This window comes from Seriola aureovittata, chromosome 10 (genome assembly GCF_021018895.1).
Source record: "Seriola aureovittata isolate HTS-2021-v1 ecotype China chromosome 10, ASM2101889v1, whole genome shotgun sequence".
NCBI classification, from domain to species: domain Eukaryota; kingdom Metazoa; phylum Chordata; class Actinopteri; order Carangiformes; family Carangidae; genus Seriola; species Seriola aureovittata.
Window position 1 is genome coordinate 9,706,588 of NC_079373.1, and position 26,584 is coordinate 9,733,171.

The 26,584-nt window shown below is 38.6% G+C and overlaps 2 protein-coding genes across 6 annotated transcripts in view; both read right to left on the bottom strand.

Moving 5' to 3' along the window:
* Positions 1–983: 983 nt before the first annotated feature.
* LOC130175751 (solute carrier organic anion transporter family member 1C1-like) lies at positions 984–17,965 on the bottom strand. 4 transcript variants are annotated; one of them, XM_056386276.1, is made up of 15 exons: positions 17,868–17,965; positions 12,090–12,260; positions 7,868–8,009; positions 7,043–7,175; positions 6,695–6,816; positions 6,397–6,543; positions 5,456–5,554; positions 4,629–4,877; positions 4,031–4,195; positions 3,202–3,397; positions 2,814–2,979; positions 2,426–2,610; positions 2,044–2,108; positions 1,774–1,891; positions 984–1,509 (listed from the first exon to the last, which is right to left on the bottom strand). In XM_056386276.1, the coding sequence occupies exons 2-15, from the start codon at positions 12,183–12,185 to the stop codon at positions 1,284–1,286; spliced, it is 2,109 nt and encodes a 702-aa protein (XP_056242251.1). In that variant the 5' UTR covers positions 12,186–12,260; positions 17,868–17,965; the 3' UTR covers positions 984–1,283. The 4 variants fall into 4 exon arrangements, with proteins under 4 accessions (XP_056242251.1, XP_056242250.1, XP_056242253.1 ...); XM_056386275.1 differs by lacking the exon at positions 17,868–17,965 and adding an exon at positions 14,783–14,948; XM_056386278.1 differs by lacking the exons at positions 12,090–12,260; positions 17,868–17,965 and having other exon boundaries at positions 6,695–6,839; positions 7,872–8,007.
* Positions 17,966–19,226: 1,261 nt separating this feature from the next.
* The window catches only part of LOC130176343 (cGMP-inhibited 3',5'-cyclic phosphodiesterase 3A-like), a 74,346-nt gene continuing 66,988 nt past the window's right edge, over positions 19,227–26,584 (bottom strand). For both annotated transcript variants that reach the window (XM_056387377.1, XM_056387376.1), the window contains exons 13-14: positions 24,783–25,041; positions 19,227–23,975 (exon numbers count right to left, since the gene is read on the bottom strand). In XM_056387377.1, the coding sequence (XP_056243352.1) occupies positions 23,662–23,975; positions 24,783–25,041 (573 nt within the window). In that variant the 3' untranslated portion in view covers positions 19,227–23,661. The remainder of the gene's footprint in view (positions 23,976–24,782; positions 25,042–26,584) is intronic.

Consider the following 26,584-nt stretch of genomic DNA (forward strand, 5'->3'; position numbering starts at 1 on the left):
CTCCACACATCTTGACACCACACTGACACAACATAAGCTTCATAATGACAAGGCAGAATGCTGCCTACATATACAATCAGGTACTGTTATGGTGTGCTGTTGCCAGCACAGGCAGGATGGACCAAAATGCAGGCACATGCAACGGAGTAGCTGTAATGGTGAGAACAAAGGCAGGCAGGCAGGACCACAGGCTGGTGGAGACAACAGGATGAAAAACACAGCAAGCAGGTTCACAGGGAAAACACACTGGAGCACGAACAGGAACATAAGCACAAACATGATCGGATGATCCGACAGAGAACAAACGGCGTGAACTGGAACATACAGGGTTGATTAATTAACGAGGTGCAGGTGGGGAGTGCTCAGGTGACTGCAGGGCTGAAGATAAGTGGGAACAGGTGTGTAGATGTGCGGAGATGTCAGGTGACCTCTGGTGGCCGATGGAAGAATGGCAGGAGACAGGGGGCAGAAAGGCCAAAATGAACAGGACTGGGGCAGGAGTCGTGACAGGTACAATAGATGTGGTACTCTCAGCTTAAGGTCTACTTACGCACTTGTTCTGGAGCGGTTGACCATATCGCACAGTCCTCGCCAGCAGTCTGAGGTTGGAACTGTAGAGGTTCAAACTTTCCATGATTGATGATTCTGAGCACCTCTAGGGCTTCACACTGAGAGGTTTGACTGGAACCACAAAGTGATGAAACAGTGGTCCTACTGCTGGAATGATTTCTGGTACGTCTGGGCAGGAAGTGATAGTTTCCCCTTTGTATGCCAACGGGATAATCTTTCAGTGGGCAGCTGTTCCTTTGTTGCCTCTAGCTTTGATCTGGTTATTGACCTCATTCGTTTGTAGGCTGAAACACTTACTCTGCCTCAGTGTAGCTATATTCACAGTTCTTCCAGCAAGTGTGCCACAGAAACAGACTGTTTAATGTACGTTTCTCTTCTGAAATGAAACCAAAGCCATGAAAACAAGACTGAGATGAAGCAGTTCAACCATCTTATTCACACAGATTTTTATCAAGTTTAATCATAAAAACAAAGACCAACATAGAAAATACAGCACAATTACATTTTTTTCTATGAAAGTCTTCATGAAAAATACAAACACACAAATTTATACATTCCTGAAATAGCATGTTTTGTTTATAAAAATGACTCTTTTGTTGAGATTGTAGGTCTGCACAAAACCTGTACAAATATATACTCTGTGTGCTATGAAAAGTGTCCACAGTGTGTTCCTCTATACATCTGAGTCAGAAGAGAAGAGGTTGTGCTGAAGCTCACAAGCCAGTTTCTCTGTCAGGACTGCGGTCTAAGGCCAGTATGAACTGCTCACAGTGTATGGAGTTATTCTCCTCTTTCCTTAGTGACTCCAGCTCTGCACTCCCGTTAGTCAGAGCGTTTTTCTCCTCCCTCTTAATATGTCGTTTGAGTAGAGCAAAACCCAAAATACATAAGAAGAAGGAGACTGTCCTCAAGCCCAGTGTCAGGCCCAGGTACACTATCCTGCAAAACAACATGATGTGGTACTGTTAGGGTACAAGTTGGGGAATTTATATGATTGATTTATATGATTATCAGGGTATATCAGGGTGAAGCTACAAATCACAGAGGGCAAGTCACAAGTCAAGTCAAATAAGTCCAAGCTGTTTAACTAGTGTTTTCCTTCAGTGCAGAGCCCCACAGTGCACCTAGTGCGGTTACAGACGTTTTATTCTGTGAACTCAAGAGCTGAAAAGACTAGTGGATACTGTATACAGTCATAGTTACCTATAAGCTGAGGTGTTGTATATTCTGCACGCTCCTCTTCCTCCACACATCTTGTATCCCCATTTGAGGCAGGTTGTGTCGATTATGGCTCCAAAGTATATAGGGGCAGGTATTCCAGCTGTTGTACAATTTAAAATAACTTGTTACTTGTTAAACAAATAAACAGCAAATACAAGGTTACATTTTCATAAATATTTAATGATGAGTCCTTAAGGGATTTCTGTCTGTCATTCAAACTAAGTGGACAATAATACCAAAGACAGTTCTGACCGAGTGTGCGAGTGGCCAACGTGTGGATTCCAAGTGCGAGGGATTTCAGCTCAGGTTTAATGCACCTATAGAGACAAGACGGAGGCGTTAAAGAGGACTCAACTTTTCAACCTCACAACACTTAAAGACATTTTGATTTACTGGAAGACTCAAAACGCTATGAATGAGCATTATATTGATAAAATGCTTTAAGGTACTAAATTCTTCTGAAAGCTTTACTCATTCACTCGACATCTGAATCATACAGAAGTAATCTTTTTTTTTTTTTTTTTTTTTTTTTTTTTTTTATAATGGCAGGAAGTATAATCTGTCCAAGAATGACATGAAAATATGTCAAGTGATTCCTTTTTCACACGAGCCCACAAGGGGGATGTCGACAGACCTGACGAGCAGCACAAAGCCAGGTGTTCCCCCAAGAGAAATAATGAATGAGCTGAGGACAGACAGAGCCAGGAAGTATGGAAAGATTTTGTCACAGCTGTCTCTGCGTGGACACTGGCCTAGAGTGACTGTCAGGTTGCCTGGTTGGGTGTCAGCCAGCGCCAAACACCTGCAGTTTTCAAATACCTAACAAAGAAGAAATGAGAAGTAATTTATGAATATATTATGAATGTGATATCAGTGATAGATGTACTACTCTTTGGGCATCGGTATATATCAGTATATATATGAATGAAGCAGCAGTTCAACCTACATATTGTGTTTGTCAGCCAGCACTTATACTAAGACATATAAATGTGTAATGACGAAGACAATGCTGTGTGTCTGACCGTGTTCCTCCCAGAGCCAGAGGAGGAGGTGCATCCAGCCAAGCATGGGGACACGTAGGTGATCCCATTCTCTCCGCACACTGGATCCCACTCTCTTCCTGAGCACAAGCAACCCGAGTTACAGTTGGAGAAGAGAGAGCGTTCCTGATAAGACAATCCTTCCACTCTGCATGTGACAACATGAAGAAAATGCATATATTATTGACAGCTCATATGAAAAATAGATCAAATGAAAAAAAACAAAAAAAACATGGCTATTACCGTGCATGCAATATGAAAACAGACACAGAAAGGCAACACAACACAAAAGGAACCCTCGGAAATGTGTTAGCTGTAATGATAATTGATAATTGTAGAATTGACATAAGTATATACAAACATCATATACCCGGTATATAAAACAGTGATGCCTGCCACCTTGGAGTTCTCACAGCCCATGGCTAAGAAAAAGAGCGACAGGAAGTAGCCCAGCAGGGAGGTCCCAAAGGCAAATTTAGCTGCTCCCATGATGCCCAGCTTGTACTTCTTCATGACAACCCCTCCAGAGAACATCCCAAGGGCCACAGCTGGGATGTTGATCATGCCTAGCAAGAATATAATGCATTCTTAAATGAATAGAGGCTGCAGGAGGAAGCAACTTGTACAAGCAACATCAGGCACCATTAATGCTCCCCAAAAAGGATCAAAGTCAGAACACTCATTCATATCAAAGTAGTTTTAATTCATATTTCATGTAAAGTGAACTGAAGCCGTGTCTCAAAAGATGAAAATGACTTTTGATGGTTGAGAGGATATGGAATGCATTTCTCATCATCTATCACCCTATTCACTCATTCACTTCGGTGGATGAAAGAGCCATGTTATTACAATGTCTTCATTTCCATTATGTCGACCTGTTTGTCGAACTGGTTTAATTAATGTCTGCTTTTTAAATCAATGTCTGAATGTCATTTCAGAATGTCCAACAATTGCAGTAAACCTGGTTGTCATCTTGAAGCTGCAGCGTTTACTGAAGAGGGATGTGGGAGTTGGAGCATAAAAAATTCATCACAAGCTAGCTCATGAAACAGTTATGATGACCGTCCAGCTCACATCACTTTGCATAGCTAAATACTTTTCTTTCAGCAAAGAAACACAGGTTTTGAACAAGCTTACAACTAAGTTAAAAAATCACGAAACAAGGTAAACATTATGAATTATCAAAATAGTCTGCTTACCCATGAGAAAATTGGCTTTTGATGCTGACTGGCCATAGTGTTGCTCAATGTATTTGGGTTTGTAGGTGACCATCCCGATGAGAGAGTTGAACTGAATGATGGTCACACATAGGTAGATGATGTACACAGGATTTCCCAGGAGACTCTTCAATGTGGGCACAAATTCTGTGTGGGAAAGCTTAAATGAATGAGATGTTGAAATGGAAAAGAGAGCAACAAAGGGCCATGCAGTAGTAATAATTTATGGAGCACAATTGTATTTATAACCAGCAGGTGATGTTTAGAACTAGACCCACAAATATGTTAGAGCCTACACTCAGTTTAATGGACTTCCTGCAGACAAAGTGTTCTTGGAACTGAAAAAATTGAAATTCATGAGAGGAAATTAAGTTCTTAAAAAAATCAGCTTGTGGCTGTGGTAAAAATGTGAGAATACTGTAGATCTTTTGAGAAATTAATCACAAAAGAGAGTCAGTTGAGAAATGTTGCAATAGCAATAAAAGGCAAATTTATTACATCTCACAAAGAGTCCACTAACTAAATACGAATTACGATGCAAATACTCAATATTCATTGCAGGCATTAACGTTTTTCGTACCCTTGGCCATCTGATGTAAATTTGCTGGCTCCTCAGGTCTGAACTTGTGCTCCATGTTTGGAGAGTCTTTGATGAACCTGGTTTGCTCTGGAGTGCAGCTGGTATCGTGTTTATCCACAGGCATCGGCAGTGATTTGGGCAGGAACCAGAAAGGAACAGCAGACATGAGAGTGATGACACCAGCGATGAGGTAGCCCAGCCACCATGCCCCCACCCAGCGGGCATCACCGGGGGTGATAGTCAGAGTCTCTGCAAAGAGATGACAACCTTCTCAGCACAGTATGTGCATTCATGTTGTTTTATCTGCTTCTCAGAGTTATTTCCTATAGATGCATTTTCTTTACAGATGTATTCATTTCATTCAAGCAAACCAAGGCAATTTGTAGTACAGTTATATAAAGTACAGTTTACATCCAGAGTCAGTTTCAAAGTGCTTTACATACACTTCAACCTTAGGGCTATGGTACATGTTCAAAGGAAACATTTTATAACAGGGAGATGCCTCCTGACTTGTATTGTTCAACAGACAGGTTTACAACAGCTTCAAATTGTTTGCTTTCCAGTCAGATTATACTGTGTCACAGGATTTACCCTGTCCTGATTCAATGCCTCTTGGCAGGTGTGTCTTGCACAGCTTCAACATTGTCATGTGTAACAACCATTTTCCAAATCCAGCTATCCACAGTGGAGTGTTGGTGCATTGTGCTATTGTGAAAAGATGATAATCCACAAATAAAATCCTATCAAGCTCAATATAGTTATTCTGTCAGTCACGGTTTATGAATGAGTCATAGTTTATCAGATGACAGTTGCCTGAGCTTACTCACCCATGTCCACATAGCCAATGTCAACATAGATTTTGGCACAAAGGGACCCTAGCAGGTAGCCAAAGACAGGACCAATGATTGATATTGTTTGGACACAACCTGTAATACACAACAAAAAAAGGCATATTTATTTAGCCACAATCAACACCTACTAATACCTATTGTGTTTGTGCACTATTCTGCAACAATTTATTTTTCAATATTTATTTGTTTCTGTAACACATCACATTATGTGGTACAGTCAAATAAGAAAATATCAAAACATCTTCTTTTAGCAAAAGCAGGAATGTACTGAACATGTAGAACATGTAGGAGGTGAGTTTCACTTTCACCAAATGAACCCCCTAGTACATCAAATATCCTGCCAATGCAATACTGCACTCAGATACTGTGACTCTGGCTGAAACACAGTCCATTTTGCACAAGTTATTCATACTGCCACCATTGCATTGTATTTTATATTTTCAAATTTTTACCCTTTTTTGGTGTGCACCTGGGACAACAACAATTTCAAGATTTTAACTGTACACTTGAGTATGGTGGGACAATAATAAAACTGAAATTAATTGATTGTTAATCTGCCTGAAGGGTGAAGCATCATGATGTTATTTATTGTGTTGAGTCAAAATAAACATAAGTGAACGTGACACTGGTGACCAGTTTTATACATGTGATGTACAATAAATTACAATATATATAAAGCACAATATATATTTAATATATGCAGGCACGACAGACATTACCTTGGCAATAAGTTTTAGTAATGAGATTATGTAAATAAAATAATTATTTCCTGGTTGCCTAGATGTAAAGGATTTTCATTCCAATATGTAACTGTAAAGAAAATCCACTTCCGAAATTAATTGCTTTGAAAATTAAGTGACATTAATCTTGGTACCTACAGTCCAAATCGAACATACACAGTGAATGGGGTGCATTACCAATATAAAGGGCAGCATTCTCGGACTGTGCATAATCATCAATGTAGGAGATTCCTAACGGCTGTACTGGAGTCTCTCCAATCCCACGCAGGACATTTCCCAGAAACACATAGATCCACATCGAAACACTGGACTCTCGCTCACAGCCTGGAGTTCAAAATGACATAGGAAAAATGAGCTGAGGGTTTATAATTTAAAGTCTCAGAAACTGACAAAACTTCCTTGTTCCAAATATGTCATGATGAATCCAGACAAATCTCTTGACTAAGCACAGTAAGGGTTCTACTACCTATCTTACCTCTAGAGGGCAGTATGGAGGGTCTGTCACCTGCCCCGATGGACTCAGGTGAACTTGCTGGACATGGAGAGAGGTTATTGGTTGAATTCACTGAAGATCTAACTGATGTTTCGATCTTATAGCTGCGTACAAAATACCAATGTGACTGTTAAACAAGGGAAGGGAGAAAGCATCAGGTATCGTTAGATACTCACAATGTGAAGCACAAATACATACATCAGAGAGCACATTTTCAAAGTCCAAGAAATACTGTCACTACATTGTGTTCACAGTGCTTGAAGCCTTAAATCAAACACACATGGATAGAATTTCTGAACTGCAATGCATGCATACAGACACTCTGCCTACCGGCCAATGATGAAATGCGGCATGGCGATCAAGAAGGTCCCAAAAGACATCAAGATGCATCCGATTGCTATGATCTTGGGTCGGTGGAGTTTGGCACCAAAATAGCTCACAAAGGCAATCACCAACAAATTCCCTACCGGTTTGAGAAGATCAGAAGAGGAGATGGAGACGAGTCAAAGGCATTAAATATGAGACTTTGGAGTGCTGAACAGTCCACAGCTTTTTCATGACATGTATTTGCCCTCCACCATGACACTGGTCTAATTATCTGTCTTTCAATGCAAAAACCTTGAGGGATGCTGTGTGTATTTGCTCTGTTTGGTCATTTTGAAAAATGACATTGACTGAACTAAGGGGGCTTCGATAATTTCTGTTCACTGTATGTGTCTGCATGTCATACACACTATCTTGGTCACTGCAAACTGGGTGTTCACAAGATATAAGGGACAGATGTGCCTCAGCTCAACCAGAGAACTATACAGGTTTTGATCAAAGTCAGAGTGGATAATCATATTTGTCAGCACACATGCAATTTAACACATTCTTCATTCATTGATCACTGTGCAACTACACAAATCATTGCAAAATATTCTATATTCAAGCCTACATACTGTTGCTTCAAAGGATTTTTTGATCATTAAGAGTTGATTAGGTATGCGACCAGTGACTATTCGAAGCTCAAAAGGGATGTATATACACTATGGTGTTAAACCGGCTGAGGACATATTCTTAGCTTACTTGCATTAGCATCTAAATGCTTCAAAACATGTGCATGAATAGCCAGAGTAAATAGAGATACACGCAGACAAAAATGGAGAAACTCACCTACTTCAAAGCTCCCGTCTATGATGCCGATCAGATAACTGGATATGTCAAATCGCCTTTCTAGTTGTGTAATTGTGCTCTTCATGTAGCTGCCAGATAAAGCCTTGGCAAAGTAGGCAAAGGACAAGGCTGCAAGGAACATCTGCAGAGATAGAGAAAGACGACAGAGCACTGTGTCAAACAAAACGGTCCTGAAGTGATTCTTCTCTTCATTGTAATTTCAAAAGAATATATTAACCTCTATTATTATCATTATTACATAATTTTTGGAAGGGTTAAGTAGTAGTTCAAACTCACAATTTTTCCTTAACTTTTATAAGTCAGAGTCAGCAGTAAGCTGAACACCCACAGTGGAAAGGAAACATGAAAAGTGAGATAATACGTTTCTAAAGGTTGGACTGAAATGCAGGAAAACATTTTTAGCAAATAAAACAAAACAATGAAGTGCACCAAAAGTGCACTAATTTAGCTGGGCACCAGCTTGTAATTTAGTGAATTTGTGTATGTATGACTAATTTTCAGTGCAGATACATCTTCGTAAAAAAAAAAAAAAAGCGGCAATGTGCTGTTAAAGCTTGGGCCAGAGGGTGTAATGAGCTCCCTCCTCCTTTTGCTCAGCCACCTGTGGACACTGACAGTCACTAACAAAGGGAGGATTAGTGAAGCCAATCTCTCCAGGACATAGACACATCCAATGTACTGTAGAGCTGACAGACCAACCGACACACAGCATAATTGGAAACAGGTGAGAGGTAACCATAATCTGCACTCCTAGGAATGAAAATAGCCCGTGCTCAGAAGACATGCACACGCCACCGACCAACACACATGCATACTCTTTTTCAGTCAACAGCATTTATTCTTTCATTTGAAAGCAACTATGAATTCACATACGCCTGGTTTATGACAATGACATTATTATTAATAATAATATATTTTAAAGATACATCACTGCCACTGCTCTGAAATTGCAAAATTGTTAAGAATTGGGATTTTATCTTTTTTTATTTAATCTGTTTACAGTATATGGCACCTTACATTGGCTGTGCAATGTGCCAAATAAACAGTGAATACAATTTCTGTTGTTCTCCAGACGGCCAGAGATCATATTCATTTGTCGGGCCAATAGTCAAAAAAACACAGATATTCAACTTCATATCATAGAGTACTAAGACACTCATAAATTTTCACCTTTGAGAAACTGGAGCCAGTGAGTTTTAGACATTTTTTGTTTGTTTATTAAAACTGCCAATTCCTGTGGTCAGGACTCGGTGGTCCACCTACATCTAAAGGACAAGGGACACTCACTGGAGGACAGCAATTTGACCAGAGAAGACTGATGATTTGAAAGAGGAGTTAAACTGGAATGACCATAACTAAACATCGGAGGTGGTCTACGACAACACTTAATCAGCCACTTACAATGCAGTCTTGAGATCCCTCCCCAGGCAGCTCATGACTCATGTCACCCCAACGACTCACATGAAGCTCTTCAAAAGTATAAATTAAGTTACTTTACAATTTTGCTGATGTGTAGTCTAGTCTTATTAAAGTATTTTTTACATCATTACTGTAATCTAACCTGGTAGTGAAATATCAATTAGACATCCAACCCTCTCTGGTGAGGGACTCTATAATATGCAAAAATCTGCTGGAGTAACAGAGATACATAACAGTAGATAGTTTGGTATCATCCACGTAATATTGAAAATTGATGTTATCTTTCCAGATTGTGGCTCCAAGTGTAAGCACGAATTACATAGTACGTGGTGAGTTATTAGGCCTTTTGGCACATCACGTATAATATCTCATGGTATAATATCTGCTGGTAGCCCAAAGAAACAGAGAGATCCCTGATCAGAAGGTCCTGAGAAAAATTAGTAATGACCTGACAACTTGAACCAGGCTCATTATTCCTGGCTCAAAAATCTGCTTATGGAAATGCAAGTGATGCCAAAACTTACAGTAGTGCTGCAACACACACCTTGGATTTTACACCTCGACGTTACCCTCACTTTAAGTTATGTGAACTGTAACCCCATTTGCCACTGACCTTTCAAAACTTGTCCAATCAGAATACTGCTGAGCAAGAAGCTTAAAAACAGAGAGGCCTCTGAGTTTCCTGTGTGTGGTATGACCTTTTTCAGTATCAATTTAATATTTATCGTTTATAGATTATGTAAATGATGATGTACCAGTGGAGAGCCAAGCTCTCTGCATTATGCGCCCAACCCAAAGGCAAGGACAGGTTACACTGCTTGTCATGTGTCTACTGCCTAGCAGACCAGGTGAGATATTTTGTCAGAAGATTTCCACACTAGATAAAGAGTTATCTTCATGTTTTCGCTCTGTCTCACTTCCTCTGCAGCTGTAGTCTGCATTAACATGAAGCCTGCTGAGTGAAAGATGAACAAAGATAAAGGCCAGAGTGGAGACAGACTTTACTACAAGCTCTGTCAATGATGGCAAATAAATGAAAAATTTGGGAGGAGCTAAGAGGGACCAGCGGAGCTATGGCAACCATCAGGGTGGTCCAGGCTTTGCTCTAATGTCAAGTGCATACTTAGCATTCACACCGCATAATACAACTGGATATAATGCCTCTGCACAATGGTTCTCATATGACTGCATTAATAATGTTGATTTTGCATCAGTATTTTGCCATAATTTAAAGGAAACTTCACTACTCTTTGAAACATTGAAGTGTGAGGAATATTAGGAACTAACATACATAATTTTGATCACAATCGATAAAGTCACTTGAATGCAGCAGCTGGAGTGGCCATCACCTTGGAAATTTCACTGATTTGAAAGATAATATTTTACTTTTTACATTCTGAAACATAAGGTTCTGCAACATTTCTTATTGTCAAATATATAAATCTGATTTTCACTGTGGTAAAAAAAACTTGTCCTGAGTCTTGTTGTTATTTAAGTGTAATTCTTTCTGATTTTTCAGACCAGTGCTAGAGCTATTAAACACCTTTACACCCAGCATGTAGAATAACCCAAAGCTGGGCTAAACAAACATACAGCAGCAGCAGCAGCAGCAGCAGCAGCAGACAAAAACCCTTTCTCTAGATAAACAAGTGAATGTTGTATCAAAAGCATCACACCCTGAGAGGTTCACAGCAGGATTACTGCACAGAGGGAAACACACATGGACAAAAAGGCAGCATGACTGGAATTCCTAATCATTGTTGCTTGAAGCTGAAGCATTTCACTAAGCAGCTTTTTAATTATTGTCCAATGTGCTTCTTAATCCAGTAAAGTGGTACAGACCCTCCGTCCTAACCTCTTTTACTGAAGCACAAACTTTGTCAAAGGAATTTTTCACAGCGACTTAATACCCAGTCCAAAGGGCACAGAGAGCTGCTGCACTCAACACCTTGCATGGAGATGAACTAGGCCTACCAGAAACATGCAGCACACTCAGCTCAAACTTTCTGTGGGTGTTCAAGCATTCATAAATTTACATCAATATACACAGAATATGCCTTAGGTGTTTTTATTCAGCTACTTGTCATAGAAAATTTGCTTTTTAAATGACCAGGCTGAAAAAATTATGGTACAGCAGAGGTGCTTACAGTCATATGTGGCTTTTACATATTATCTACATATTGTACAGGAAACACACACCCTGAGGGTGCACTCCTCAACACGTGCACTCTGTGTCTCTGTTTCTTATGCACATGTGATTCTAGTCATATTTGTGTGTCCCCTCTAGGCCAGTCCAATGACTGTGAAATGACAGACATGTGGGCTCTCTGTCGTTTCAGGCTCAAACACTTCATATATGGTCTTAGGATCATCTCTGGTATATGCTGTCCCCATTGGCCGGTGTATCTGTATTTCTGTAGTTTTTTCCCTCTCTGCCATTTCAAAACTAGATTTTGAATCATTACCAAGTTTGATATACACAACATTTTCTGAAATGTTGGTCATTTGTACCTTCTTCATACAAGCCATGAAAAAAGGGAGTTCATGGTCACATTTTTCACCATAGCCTTAGGAAAACCTTACCTAACTCACATTATGCCAAAGTTTTGAATATACTGATACTTAACAAAGTTGACCCCGAATTCAACACATGCATCTCAGTTCACTGAGGACTATTGTGATCTCTCACATTCAGGATCTGTCTCACATGATTTTACATGGATTGGCTAAAGGTCAAAGGGCTTGTCAGTAGGGATCTGTTTTTTTCAGTAGAGCACAATACCTTCAGATTGGGGTGGCAGGAGTTCTTCACTGCAGAGGAGATAGGGTTGCTGTCTAGAGTCCAGCTGCCTGCGGCTGTGTTGTCCATTTTCTTCATGGCAGTCTCCTGTTGTGTATTATCTAGGCTGTGGCTTCTCTTCAGATGGTTTACTATGAATGTCCTCCCTCACATCTGTTGGGAGAAATTGGGGAAAATTCTGTGAACTCTTCTGTTGCACAACAAGACAGCAACTCATTATAGGTCTATGTTTTAGGAATGGTATGCTCCTTTGGCTAATATAAGATTAAACAGCGTACATATCATATCATCATATCATCATCATATCAGATCATTCTTCACACAGCATCTAAGAAGTCTTGTCCTCATTATGAAGTTGCTGGATTATTTTGCACAATATTAAACCTCTGAACAAAACCCTGTTAATTCTTGGCTGTCCTGGTAACTAGCTTGATAGTTGTTCAACATGTAGATAAAGACAGTTTGACAGCTGTTGGAGGGGCACACTCTAAAAACTTAAATTACCCATTAGCAGTTTCCCCTTGCTTTCAATCTTTGAGCTAAAATAGAGTGCATATATAATGTAATGCAAGGCCAAACAGAAGAGCAAAGAGAGAGCAAAGCTTTGCATCATCTTCAACATCAGTGATATGGTTGCACATTATGATTCCACAATGTGGGCAATGCACAGTGTTTTTCTAGAGGTCAAGTAGATGTCAGGACATATATTCTCTGACTCTTGACTGTATTCACACCAAATTTAACATCCAGGTCAGTTATGCCCACATTAACAATACACAGCTCACTCAAGAACCTAATGGGAAATGAAACAAGGGAAACAAGCATAAAGCAGACTTCACATCAGCAGTAAACACTGCTTCATACTCGAGCGGAAACTGATTACAACTGATCCTGTAGAATCCAAGTGATAAAGACTGACAGAAATATGAAAATAAGAGAAATGGGCAACTGTTTTCAGAATAAGAAAGTGAAGGCATGATGGGAGTAAGGGTGGATTTGGTGAACTTTTGTGCCTTAATACACTCAGAGAGAGAAACTCTCAATTGGAAGAAGCTCTTTGAAGATCAGAGCTTATAGAAAAACAAAACCAAGTCATAAAGTGTTCCTATGCCTGAACTATTCTGGAAGAGCAAGGAATACTGGTTTGAGTGCACATATGGTAAAAGTGCATTGTCTCATTAACCAAAAGACAGCTGATATTTGTATTAAGTGTGTTTAGATTATTGTTGAGAAAGACATAGAAACAGAAAGCAGAGCAGTGCAAAGAGCAAAGCTGTGACACTGTTTAAGAGGCAGAGCTTATTCAGTGGCATGACAACTCCCTATGGATCCCTCCTCCTTGCACCAAACCAAAGAATGGCTTTGAACTATGCAAGAAAAAAATGTAACTGGAGCTGTCGACATAAGGCTTTCGTGCTCATGTTACATTAATAGACATTGAGTAGAACAGTATTTTGGCACAGCAAGACTGTAAACTATACTGATCTCCTTGTTTATGTTTTGCATGAGCTAGGCTGCCTTTATCTTAAATATGACCTACCAATTAAGGCTGCAGATAGAGCAGAAGAAGGAGCTATTCATCTCAACTAATCATCTTGTAATGATAACAATCACTTTATTATTGTCAACAATCTTCTGAACTGCACCACACACAAACAAGCATTTCACATTCAACGGTCAAAATATTCCATAGTTTAAATGCATATGTTTTGAAGCTTGAGTCTGACTAACAGAGGCTTTTAATGGGTTTCAGTTGTTGTGTCCAATTATGTCACAGTCGCTATGGAATTTATACAAGACTGTCCATTCCTGTCTACGCAGACAGGAAGGAGGGAGGGAGGGGTTTACCCAAACGTAAGTGAGGTACTTCACAAATCTAAGTTATTTTGTCACTCTTATCTGATAATAGCTCTCTTGTGTACCCAGTGATTTTCAGTATAGCAATCAACCTATATAAACATAATATCTGCCATGCTAAATAGCACTGATATGCAGCTTTAGTATCCTCTAAAACTTCCTTTCTCTTCAAGACAAGAGCTATTGAGCAGGGCCTTCATTTCGTTTTTGCTGACAAACTGATGTAAGGTACTCTCTATACATATTTAATAAATAGCCTTTTATAATGATCCTCTGTCCTGTCCTCTGAAGGCAGTGGTTGGATTCCTGATCAGGATTCCTGACAGTAATCTACAAGTTCTTGGCTGCTGTAGAGAATTACCTTTAAGCTTAAAAATCACAGGAGGTGCATAAAAACAAGTCAGAATTTTCTAGGAGAACAGTCACTTTGAAAACCACTGACACCAAAAAACAAGAGTACACTTGTGCTGAGTTCTAAGTAAGATTCTCTATCTAGGATTAAACGTGGCAACGATCACGTGATCTTGGTTGAATTGTTGGTGATAACACATGCTCACAATGATAAGATCAATTTTCTCTGGTTCTGCAAAGCCCATTCTGTTTCCGCGGACAGCTCTGCGCACTGCACCGGTTAAGTGATGCAGAGTTGATGCTTCACTGACACTGGGATGTTTTCATATCCCTTAAATCTGCGAGTGTCTGAACTCAAATCGCAGTTACTTCACTAAATTGTAGTCTTCAAAATAACCAAACTCCACAATACCCGCATGATTTTAACGACAGTGAAGCTTTACCGAAAATAACATCATGACACTTACCCAAACTCGGAGCTTCTAACCTTTCTCTTCACAGTGTCTCTGACTACTTATTTAAAATAAAATAAAAAATCCTGTTGTTTGAAAGGCTTCAGCTGCATAAAATGACCCTTGTTCTCATCAAGTCACCTCCTCATACTGAGCACGCTCCTCAGCAGCGGAGAGCAGAGTGTTTGACTGGCAACGACAGGGTGGATACGAGCACCGTGTTCACTGTGAGCCACACGTGACGCGCAAGACAGAGAGCTGCGATTTATACTGTCCAAACCATATCACACCTTTTCACTCAGCTTTAATAAACTGTAAGCGGTGAACTGTTGTCGCAAACACCTGCAGTGTGTCGGTAAAACTACACTCATATTTCTGCACTGATCGATTGGACCTGAGACATGCTATGGCATGCATTTGAAGATCAGTCTGCTGAAACAACATGCATGGATGAACTGTTCCCCTGTGCCTCCCTCGGTGTGTGGTGTTTACAGCTTTCAAGCATGGCTCAGATAATAAAATATACGCTGAGCAAAACCATGTCAAGCACACACACCATGAGGACACACGTCAACTGAGAAAATATGATCAGAAAATTTGAACGAGCTCATGTTTGCGTCTTTACTACCAACTTTGTTACAGTTTCGTGTAGTGCACAGAGGGCTTTAAACTATTCAGTCACTATGGAATTGAATCGACAAGCTTATTCAAATGTCCTGCATCAAAGCAATTAATTTACTTCTAAATAAAGCAGATGATTATGCATCATATTTTCATTGAACATGTCTTGCTCATCCGTAGGAATAAACTGTGTTCCTCAAATATAGTGACAATACGTGTCTTAAAAGCAGTAATGTTCATGGTCAACTAGGATGCATGGGAGTGCCACAAGATTAAGTCCAACTTTTATTTGCTTTATAACAAGTCACAAAACTCTGCTTGGTGGAATACAATGGAATTTAAAATGTGTCAGCAGGCTCAAGTCCACCTGCAGACAGCTTCATTAAAATTAGTCAACAAAAATGGGCTCACAAATAGTAAAGATTCAATTACAATTACAAGTCACTTAACTTGTTTTGAGCAATGAAAGTCACAGAGAGAAGCTGACAAATGAAAGTTTGCATTACAGGACAAAATGTGATTTGAAGTTTGGATTGGATTGGACTGACGGTTCTATTAAAGAGAGAATTTCATGTGTGCATTTTCTCAACTAACTTCAAAGCAATTTTGATAAGTATGACATATAAAGAGACAGAAAAATACCTACATAAACAAGAAGGAAACCAATGCACCTTGAATACTTGCGCCCCCATAATAAAAATGCATCATTAGATAAGGTCATAATTCCCCTGTTGAGCCTACTGACACACCAGGTGGTCAGATCTCATTTCTCAAGTTTCTCTGTTGCCATGGGGATAACTGGTCTATATACAGCAGGCCCAATTGTTTTGAACATGTCCACGCCTCTCTCTGTGGCTTCAGGGGCAGGTTAACATGACCTATTAATCACCCAAAGTGAGATGCAGAATTGGCTAAGGTGTTAAAATGCGCTGTATTAATAATCTGCTTCTGATACATTTTACTGTTTCCAGGGCCTACAGCTGCAGCCATGGAGGGATGACATTTCTATACTTTCTGCTTGATAACTGCTTTCTAAGTATGGTATGCACAAAATGAACATACATGATATTAGTGTTTTTTTCGCCATATTTTAACATAAATGAGAATCTGCTATTGTACTGGACAGTAATATTTGAGCTGGAGCCAAACAAGCAGGCCTACTTTCAAAACTGTTATCTTCTAGTACTGATTCAGTTTTAATTGTTATATTGGGAATGACTGTGCAATATCAATTAAATCTTCTATCACCTTACATGTAATTCTAGATAGCAAACATTAGTACATATAGTGCATTTTCTAGAAAATCAAGTGTTTATGGATAAAACAACCACACAGCAATTGTGTTTTTGGCAAATCGAGCTAATGAAATGCCTAGCAAACCCCATCTTTTCATTCAGCTCTAATAAACTGAAAGCAGTGAACTTTTTTTGCGAACATCTTCAGTGTGTCTGTAAAACTACATCACAAAGCCTCCACTTACATTTCCGCAATGAATAACTGATCTATAGGACCTAAGACATGTTATGGCATGAATTTGAAGATCATTCTGCTGAAACACTTGCATGTACAAACTGTTCCCCTGGGCCTCCCTCGGTGTGTGGTGTGTACAGCTTTCAAGGATGGCTCTGATAATAAAAAAATGTTAAAAAAAAATGATGCAAACCATGTCCTACACACACACAATGAGGATGCACGTAAATTGAGAAAATATGATCAGAATATTTGAACCACTTCATGTTTATGTCTTTACTACCAACTTCGTTACAGTCTAATGTACTGCACAGAGGGCTTGAAACTATTCAGTCAGTGTGAAATTAAATTGATAAGCTTACATAACTGTCCTGCATTAAAGCAATTCATTTAGTTCTACATAATCAAGACACTTTGTTACATTGATACAAAAATCATTTCTATTTGTCTGAAACAGTCCACGTCCAGTCTATGTTCGTGGTAGCTACCACAGTACCAAAGACATGGCAAAATCTCTGATGTTAGACTGTGGCTAAGCAGCATCTGTTACTGTACCAGACAGTTAGCGAAGTTTAGCTGTTAAACAATATGTCAACCCTCTGTGTTGTGTGTAAGTGATCGATAGTGTGCATAACCTTTGATTTGAATGATTAATGGTCACTCGTCTGAATGAAGGGTCTGAAAATGCAGCTTTTAGTTTCCACCACAAATGTTCCTCAACCAGCATCAAGTGTTTTTTAACCAACCAGCTACAGCCATTCATCTCGGTGAGGTCGCTTTGTGTGTGCTTGTAGCTTTATATTAGCTTAAATTGCTATCTACGTATCAGCTTACGTTATACGACGTATTAGGTTGTACTTTACAGACAAGCTAACGTACAACACTGTTGGTCTGAGAAAACAGTAGCGTTTGTCCCTCTCATGTAAAACAGAAATTACTGACGTTACAAAGCTTTTTCCGAAAGGTAGTTTACAAGCTAAACCCTGCTTGGTCAAGTGACAGAACCTACCTCTTTTTAAAAAACGTCCTTTGCTGAAAAATAAAAACGACTTTTTGACTCATTTTCACATAGTTTCCAAGTAGCGATTTGACCGTTAAAGAAAACAAAGATGGCAACCGGAAGTGACATACAATCTAACGCTGACAGCATATTTTACTGATATACTTTCAGTATACTTCAGTATATAGTAGTGTTGTATATACTTCAGTATATACTTCAGTATATCAGTAACGTACGTACGTTTTTTAACTTGTTTTTTACTTGTTTCACTTATTATTTATGTTGAAGATTTGAATACTCCTTCCATCACTGATCTACATGTAGATATTGGTTATGAAAAATAATTTAATCATCAGAGCAGACAGTTCAACAATTTAACTATAGCAGTAATCTATCTATATTGGGCTTGTTGCTATATACTAGGTTTTCACCTAGTCTTGTTTCCCCTGTAGCAGAATGATAATGGGCGCAGCTGATACAGTGGAGATGGAGGTCTGGCGAAGCAAGACTACTGCGCCAGTGACGGGGCGTAATTGTGAGACAGTCCCTGCAATCTTACTGGCATCCAAACTACTAGAGAAATATCCTTGCTTCTGGCACCGCACAATTAAAGCGCAGCTGTCCAAAGTCAAACACCCCTGTACCAGCAAAGACAAGTGCTTCAACAATTGCCAAATTAATGGTGGTATCCATATAAATGTTAATTATCACCCCTGTCACAATGTGTCTGTGTTGAGGCGTCCGTGTGTTGCTTGGCAACCAGTCTGTCAAATTTTGCTGAAGAACTGTATTGCTGGGCGGAAAGAGTGATTATTATTTATCAATAAATTATTGCATTTTTGTGTCTGTGTGGTAATGTTGTGAAACCTATAACTGTTTCATAAAAACAAAATCCACACGAGACTGTGGTTTAGACCTTAGAAAAGCTATACCTTCAATTTTAATGTAACACGAGCAGACATATGGCATCTGTGCTCAGACAGAGACTTGTGTGTAGCCGATTTAGTATATTTAAATGTTTGATAATTGCATTTTCTACCACTTTTTACCACTTTAAAATGATTAGGTGTTTACTTCCATTGTTTGGGTCTCAACAACCCTGAAATGAATGTAAAGGTTTTCCAAGATTTAACTAAAGATAATTATGCACTACTAGCTATTTGAGATAATTAAAAGGATTACAGAAAACCAAGTAGCCAGCAAATAGTTGGCAGAGATGTGAAATGTTCACATACCCTCGGTGTTGGACATCTTGAGGAAGCATGGCATCTAGAACCTGATGAACCATTATCTTGCAGATTTTAATATAAAACACATTATAGATAGAAAATCAATAGATGAAAAATAAACACAACATAGACACAGGGATACCACAGAAATTATAGTCTTGTAATTCAATGTATTCACATTACAACATCCACATGGTTCAGTTTGTGACAACTTCTAATGATCTTCAAATATATTCACTGTATGATACATAATACCAATATAGGCACTTCCAGTAAGTCTGGCAATATTGCAGCTACAGTATAGTGTCTAAATTACAAAATGGTAAAAATAAATAATGTATATCTAAAAGAGTTTTTGTAGTTTTAAAATTTCTTTACTGTACAGCATATATGTGTATTGTACAAAATGGAGCATCAACCTGCAAGGAAATTCATGACTTTACTTTCACAAATACTGTGTATTTGGACATATTCTTCCTTGTGTAAGTATTAGTACATGTGGTAAGTGCAAGGTACTAGTGAGAAGAAAGCAATTAATTATTTAATCATGTGTCAACTATATAAAAATACTCATCTCATTTTTGTTTACATAATTGTAAAGCTTGTTTGGTTCCCATGGTTACAATTATGCTACATGTGTGAATAAGTATGACAATCAAATAAAACCAATTAACACATAAAAATACACAATCAAAACTGATATACTGTATCAGCCCAAATGCAAGTATTGACTTGAGACTGATGTGACTGGGGAAAAATGCATGCATCGTCCAAAAAAAAAAAAAGAAAAAAATGTGATCATCAATTAAAATGAACACAGTGGACAGGATCCCATCACCTTTAAAGATGAGGAATGTTTTGTGATGACTGCTCTACTACTTTTGCCAGTGAGGATCTCAGATCTGCAGGCAAAGCAGTGCGTAGATCAAAGAGGAAGCGCAAGGAGAAATGTGCTATAGGGCATTCTGTGAATAACAATTTCATCAAAGTATCTGAGAAGAATTGAAGAACTACTAACTGCATCACCGTCTCTACTTGTGAGTTGAAGTAGTATCCCCCTCCTCTCAACAGTACAATTAGTCAAATACAGGACAGAGTCACATTAGAGAGGCCAGTGGAAGAATTCAAATAGACACAGACACAAACACAAACACACATTCCCTTACTCTCTCACACACTTTATGTGTGTACATATATATATATATATATATATATATATATATATATATATATATATATATATATATATATATATATATGTATGTACACACACATTCACGAAGCAGGGGCTTGAATGGAAACTAGATGCTAATGGAAGTTACATTATCTCAGTGAATGATACCAAACAAAAGTGTTTTTTCTAATTCTTGGCCACTTCAGTAGAGATGTCTGTGTTGAATCCAGTAGTTTTCCTATAAAACATTGGTCATATCAGATTTTTCAAAAGCTGAAGAAAATGTATCTACTGTGTCCATAGTGATGATTATAGTCATAAGAGATGAATTGCAGGCAACATACAGAAAACAGATGGTATGTTGAATACAAGATACAATGAGTGAGGCAACACATTTTGTTCTGATTCAGTGGCTTCTGACAATTCTGATCTGATACAGTGTTTGATTGTGAATGACTCTCTGTCTAATGCCTTTCTAATCAGTGGGTCAACCAATTACCTTCAACCCATGTGGAGTAAGCTACAGAAGGCTGAGTTCCTCCTCCCCTCTAACACAGACTGTAGCAGAGTCAGGGCAGCTGTAAACAGGCCATTATTGATGGAGTATGCTATTCACCACAGACAGGAACAGTGTGTGATAATAGAGTATGTTAATTCAGGATCCACAAGGATACAAGAACATGATGTTCCACACCTGTATCTTACAATGTAATTTCAATGGAAAGAAAAGTCTGTCATATCCTATCTACGGGTTGCCGTTTACTGTTCTGCCTTTTTAAAATCAGTTCAAAGATATAAGATTATGAAAGAAAGCAGTGGTACAGTATGAGATACCAACCCATATGAGACTCAGATGTGCATGTAGGTCAAGAGAACTTGAGAAGATTAGCAGTGGATAATTCATTACAGATTGCCTCACTGCACTCGTATGTGACCGTAAGTTGACTCGACAACTCAATGTCGAACACTTCACTAATTAAACTCAAGATCTACTTTTGGTCTCTCAAACACGTTTTCTATGTAAATGTGAATTATTAAAGGAAAGTGGGATATTCATCTGAGACATTTATATGCATCTGGTTTACCTAAAGGCTTTGTCTCATTTCAAAGTAAGGGCTGTGACTTTGAGTTTTACAAAAAACTGAAACATTTTACCGTTCATCAAGCATCAGATCCTGAACTTTACACTGTTATCATGTTATTCAGATGAGTGTTATTTTATCAAGTCACATTTATTCTCGTCACATGTAGAAACATTTTCCATGTCTTATGGAAATTCTTAGAAAGCAGCTTCTCTTTGCTATTTGGTCTCAATGATTTCAACAGTTAAATGTGACTAGAACTAACATTCTCACCACTTTTTTTCTTAATGATTATGAAGCAATGATGACCCAAACATGTACAATATAGACAGACAATGTGACAGTGTGACTGAATATAATCACACTGTGCTGTTGATGCAGTTATTTTCCACCATAAAAAAATGACTGTGACCAACATTTTTGAGTCATTGTGGGGAAAAATACACATCGACTGAACATGAGCAACAAAACATCAGGTTATGGGAAATTCCAAATGACAACATTGACATTTCAATGTGTAATAATGATAAAATAACACATCTACCAGCCATCACTCTTATCTTGGTCAATACTCAATAAACAAACAGCTATAGTAGTTGGCTTCAGAGACTTGTTTTGCCCTCGATCACCTTGCACTGCCATTGGACATGTCACCTGCCATATGACTGGCTGATGTTGAAAACTCGCCAGCACAGCTTGCTCTTTTATCAACCTTAACTAGATTTTTCTGATGTGAAAAAACATTTCACTGCAATAATTCCCCTGTATATCATCACTGTATGATGCACTCTGAAGTCCTGTCTGCTCTTGATGCTGACAGAATGAAAATCTCCCTGAGGTGCCAGGAGAGGAATCCAGAGAGATTATCCGCAAAGATGTTACAACAGTCAAGGCAGAAAAGTGGGTATGACAAGATAAACTTCATCCTTGTTCTAAGCATTTTACGAACATATTCTTAAATAGCTCAATATCCCTGCCATGTTTTCAACTTACTGTCTTCACAGGTGATACAGATGTTAACTTTTAAATTCAACAGTTGAGTTTCCTGAGGGTTAAAGGTCAGCATCATTTTCAGGTGTTTATTTCATGAGGACCAGTATGTGCAGAGTATACTACAGCAGACTGAGCGAAAATACATAGTCAGCGAGTCAAGAATTAGTAGAAAAGACAAAAGGACACTGCATTGGTTCGTCTACCTATGGCCATTTTAAAAGAACTTTCAAAGATTATATATATTATATATATATATATATATATTAATCTATTTAGGGGATTTTTAAGATTTCTGGTTCTATTCAATGTTTGAATGCATGGTTAACTGTTTTATTGTTATTCCCTTTTATTTCCCTAACACTTAGTGTATATTCTGTGTACACTCTTTTTTTCAGCACAAATTCATTTCCAACAACCCACTGTTGTAGTGTCAGTGTCAGGTCTCTATATTCACTTTGGGACTGGAGACCAGAGATGGCACAAATAAGAGGTTATCTGCTGACTTTGTCTATGTCCTCTGCAAAATAATTGTGTATATGAGCACATTAGTTTAAACACACAAACAGACACACACAGAGACACAGACTCGCACACACACACACACGCATCCACACACACATACAGAGTGTGAAGAGCCTCAAGTTCCCCTCCTTAAACTAATATGGCTACACTGATTGGTATAAAGTACTTAATTTGGCAAAACAAATACAAAACTTAAAATGCATGAAGGTTTGTGTTTTTATGCTAAAGCCCGTGGGTGAGTGATTAATTTTGGCAGAAGTTGAAAGGAAGAAAGATACACCAATGTTCCTCATTTGATTGACTCCCTTTACAATCCATATATAGAAAAAAAAACATATTATGGCCCATGTGAGACCTCAGAAACTCTTGCTTAAATTGAAACACAAGTACAAGTAACTGTGATGTCTATATATAATTGCATTCTGAAAATAATTATGTATAAATTGGCAGCAAATTTCTGCAGTCCTGTGTTACCACATTGGGTTGAGGTCTGTGCAACCAGTCTTCCTCTTCTCTTGACAGTAGCAAAAGAGTCTGTATCCCAAAGTACACGAATAATCCCGTATTGCAATATGGAAAGCTCCTTTAAATGTTTGGTGAAACCAGATATTCAGATAAAATGTGTAAAGCACAAATTTTCCCACCCTGTTTTTTTCTGTATAGGCACACATTTCCCAAACATCTACAGTGTTGTGTCTAAGTGATGTGCTGGCAAAAAAAGGAGTCAGTTGATAGGATAAGAAACAAAGAAATACTTTTTCACGTCCTTGCCCTGACTGACGCCATATTTCCCATGGGCTCTTTCACTGTGGGTCCCCCTCCTCTAGTTCCTCTGGAGGTTTAGATTCTTCCTGCGGGGACACAGGCCACTCTGGTTCCTCCACTCCCTCCTCCGGATCCTCTCCTTCTACCAGCTCCTCTCTGCTGCCTGGCTCCTCGTCTTCCTCATGAATAGCCAGAATAGGCTCAGCTACATTGTTTAAATGGACAGACTCTGATCCTTGGCCCTGTTTCTGGGCCTCCTCTCCGATCACCTTCTTCCACATCTCGTGGTTCTCCAGCAGGTGCTGGGTGATCTGACAGAACACTTTCCTTCTCTTCTTGGGGGCTGCTTTCTCTGGAAAATAAAGAAATAACATCATTAAAAATTTTTTGATGATTTTATACAATTGCCACCTGAACTTAAAAAGAATGCGGTCATTTATCAGTAAAGACATATGATCAACACGTAGCAGCATCTAGCTGCTGTAAAGCAAATAGCTTTTTTGTCAGAAACTGTTGTCACCTCTGGCCTTTCTGAAAGGATGTGCACACATCTGTACCAAAGCAGCCTCAAACATCTTCAAAACATCTGTGTTTTACAAGTCTTCTCTGTAGTTATCTACCACAATAGCAAGACTTTGGCTAATCAGTAGTGTTGATTATTAGAGCCACTTTAGATTACATAATGACATGTAGCATAACTCATTATTGTCAAATAACTTTTCTGTAATCACATTACCATTACTGACTGTCACTAGTTGTGCTGTTTAAAAATAACTGCTGTAAAACAGCATATCTAATAGCTCATTCATTGTTAAAAAAAAAGATTAAACCTGATGTGTGAATATGTTGGATGAGTTATTAATATAATGTATATAATATATATTTATATAAACATATTTCACATGTATTTATTCATCTATTTACTATAGAAGGTCTTCCCTTTGGCTTTATAATGAACTGTCAACAGCAATCATATTATATTCTGATCAGAGACTTTACCAATCTAACAAAATCTGGTAAATCTTTTTTTAGCCACTGGTTAACGTGTCCTGCACTAGTGTATATCATATTGTATAATCAAATCCATAAGGCATTCTAGGCTATGTTTCTGATTTTTTCCATTTTATGTTTCAGCTCTGTTTTGGACCAAAGTGCTTACGTGATGCCTCTGAGCTCGTGGATGTGTCCTCTTCTGCAGTATCATCCTCATCCTCTTCCTCATTCTCCGTGATCTCTGGCTCCTCTGCCTCTGGGTTGGGCTCCACCCATCGTCCAGGTATCAGGCCGGCTGAGTCATAGGAGTTGCACAGTGGCCCCACGATGTGTGTGATGAACGATTCCTGGAGTTTGGCCAACTGCGGTGCTGCTCGATCCATGAAGGGGCTGATGGGAAGGCCCAGGCTGGACTCCTCATCGCCCTACATAAAGCATTACCCGCATTAGTGCAAAATCATGACCAGCTGAATGAATGCCAAGACATGGCATCATTCAAATTTCACTACACTTATTATTCCAAAAGAACTGAGTAATTCAGGCCAGACGGAACAGTTGGGATTGATGTCAAGTTGAAGTCTGTCAAGCCCTAAATTATTTGTTTCAAAATTACAATTAATAATTCACTAAATTATTTGGTTTATAATTAATTTTGAGTCTTCATAGTGAATAGAATTTGAAGTTTGGTGTTGACTGCATAAAAGAAAAATGAAACCAATGAAAATTATTTAGTGCAACAGGTGGAACAAAAGGAACAAAAGTCATACCAATTCTTAAGCCATATTGATTTTCATTCCAGCCAGCTAGTTAATGACTATTTTACACCTGGGATGCCAAGTGAATACACGCCAGCATCACTCTGGGTCCTGACCAGGATGAGAAGCTATTAGCATACACCTGATTGCTGAGCCCTTGCTCCAAGCCCTTGCCTACCTGCCCCGAGAGAGGCTAAACTGTAAATGAATGAAAGCAAGGAGAGGAACTGCCCGCTTGTAACACACAATAACCCACTGACATTCACATAATGTCAGACAACATTTATTTTATATAAAACCTTGGTAACATTTTATCTGACATCTGTCTGTAATTACCTAATAATTATAGAAAGAAGCATGATAGAAAAAAAATACAGGTAATAAGTAATAATAAGTTGTGTTTGGTTTTTAAGCTGGTGTTGATTTCCAGAGGTATTTCCTTGAAAGGACTGTCACATTTAAATGGAAGTATCACTACTCATATATCTATTCATCTTTTTTTTTTTGAGGAAACTTTCCAATTCTCTATATCTGTTAAATTGTAAACTTACCTGTAGTGCGTGTTGTTGTACATGCTGTACTCAATACTGCAGCTGAAGCTAGATATTAATTGGAAATGACTGGAAATGTAAGAGCTGAACAGAGTCTCTGTGTTCCCTATACTTAGTATATGATTACAAGTCATTTCTAGGAACCTTCCTACGAATTCAAAGTTACATGTCAGTGATTATTTAAGAGAAAAAGAAAAATTATTAAAAAAAAATTGTCAAGTTGAATATAAAACACACACTAACATTTGAAATGAGTCAAAAGCATCGTCGATGACAGTCGTTTACACAAGAATGAGGGACAGTAGCATGTAAGCTGTCAATGACGTCCGTATGGTTTAAAATGAACAACAGCTTATAGCAAGGTTTCCTGGTTGCCTTGGTGACTGGCCCCAAATGTCATCTCCTACACTATAGAGTGTTCAGTGCCTCTGTTCGTTTATTGAGCTGCTAATGTAAAGCATAAAGAGATTCATCTAAAGATGGGATTTCAGGTGGAGTTGTAATTTGAGGGAATTTCCTGATAGGTGAACAAATATAAATGGGTGGGGAAAGAAACTAGAGGAAGAGGAGCTCAGAGACCCAGCTGTCACCATGACTACATCCTAAACTGAGATCAGAAGCATTATAAGGTTAGCTTTCCCAAATGAATGTCTCACGTATTC

Coding starts and splice junctions, on each gene's coding strand:
- LOC130175751 (XM_056386276.1), bottom strand. CDS start 12,185: ATGAAGAAAATGGACAACACAGCCGCAGGCAGCTGGACTCTAGACAGC. Junction 4,196..4,628: donor TTTACATCAGATGGCCAAGG/GTACGAAAAACG, acceptor TTTCCCACACAG/AATTTGTGCCCACATTGAAG. Junction 1,892..2,043: donor GTTGGCCACTCGCACACTCG/GTCAGAACTGTC, acceptor ATTGTACAACAG/CTGGAATACCTGCCCCTATA.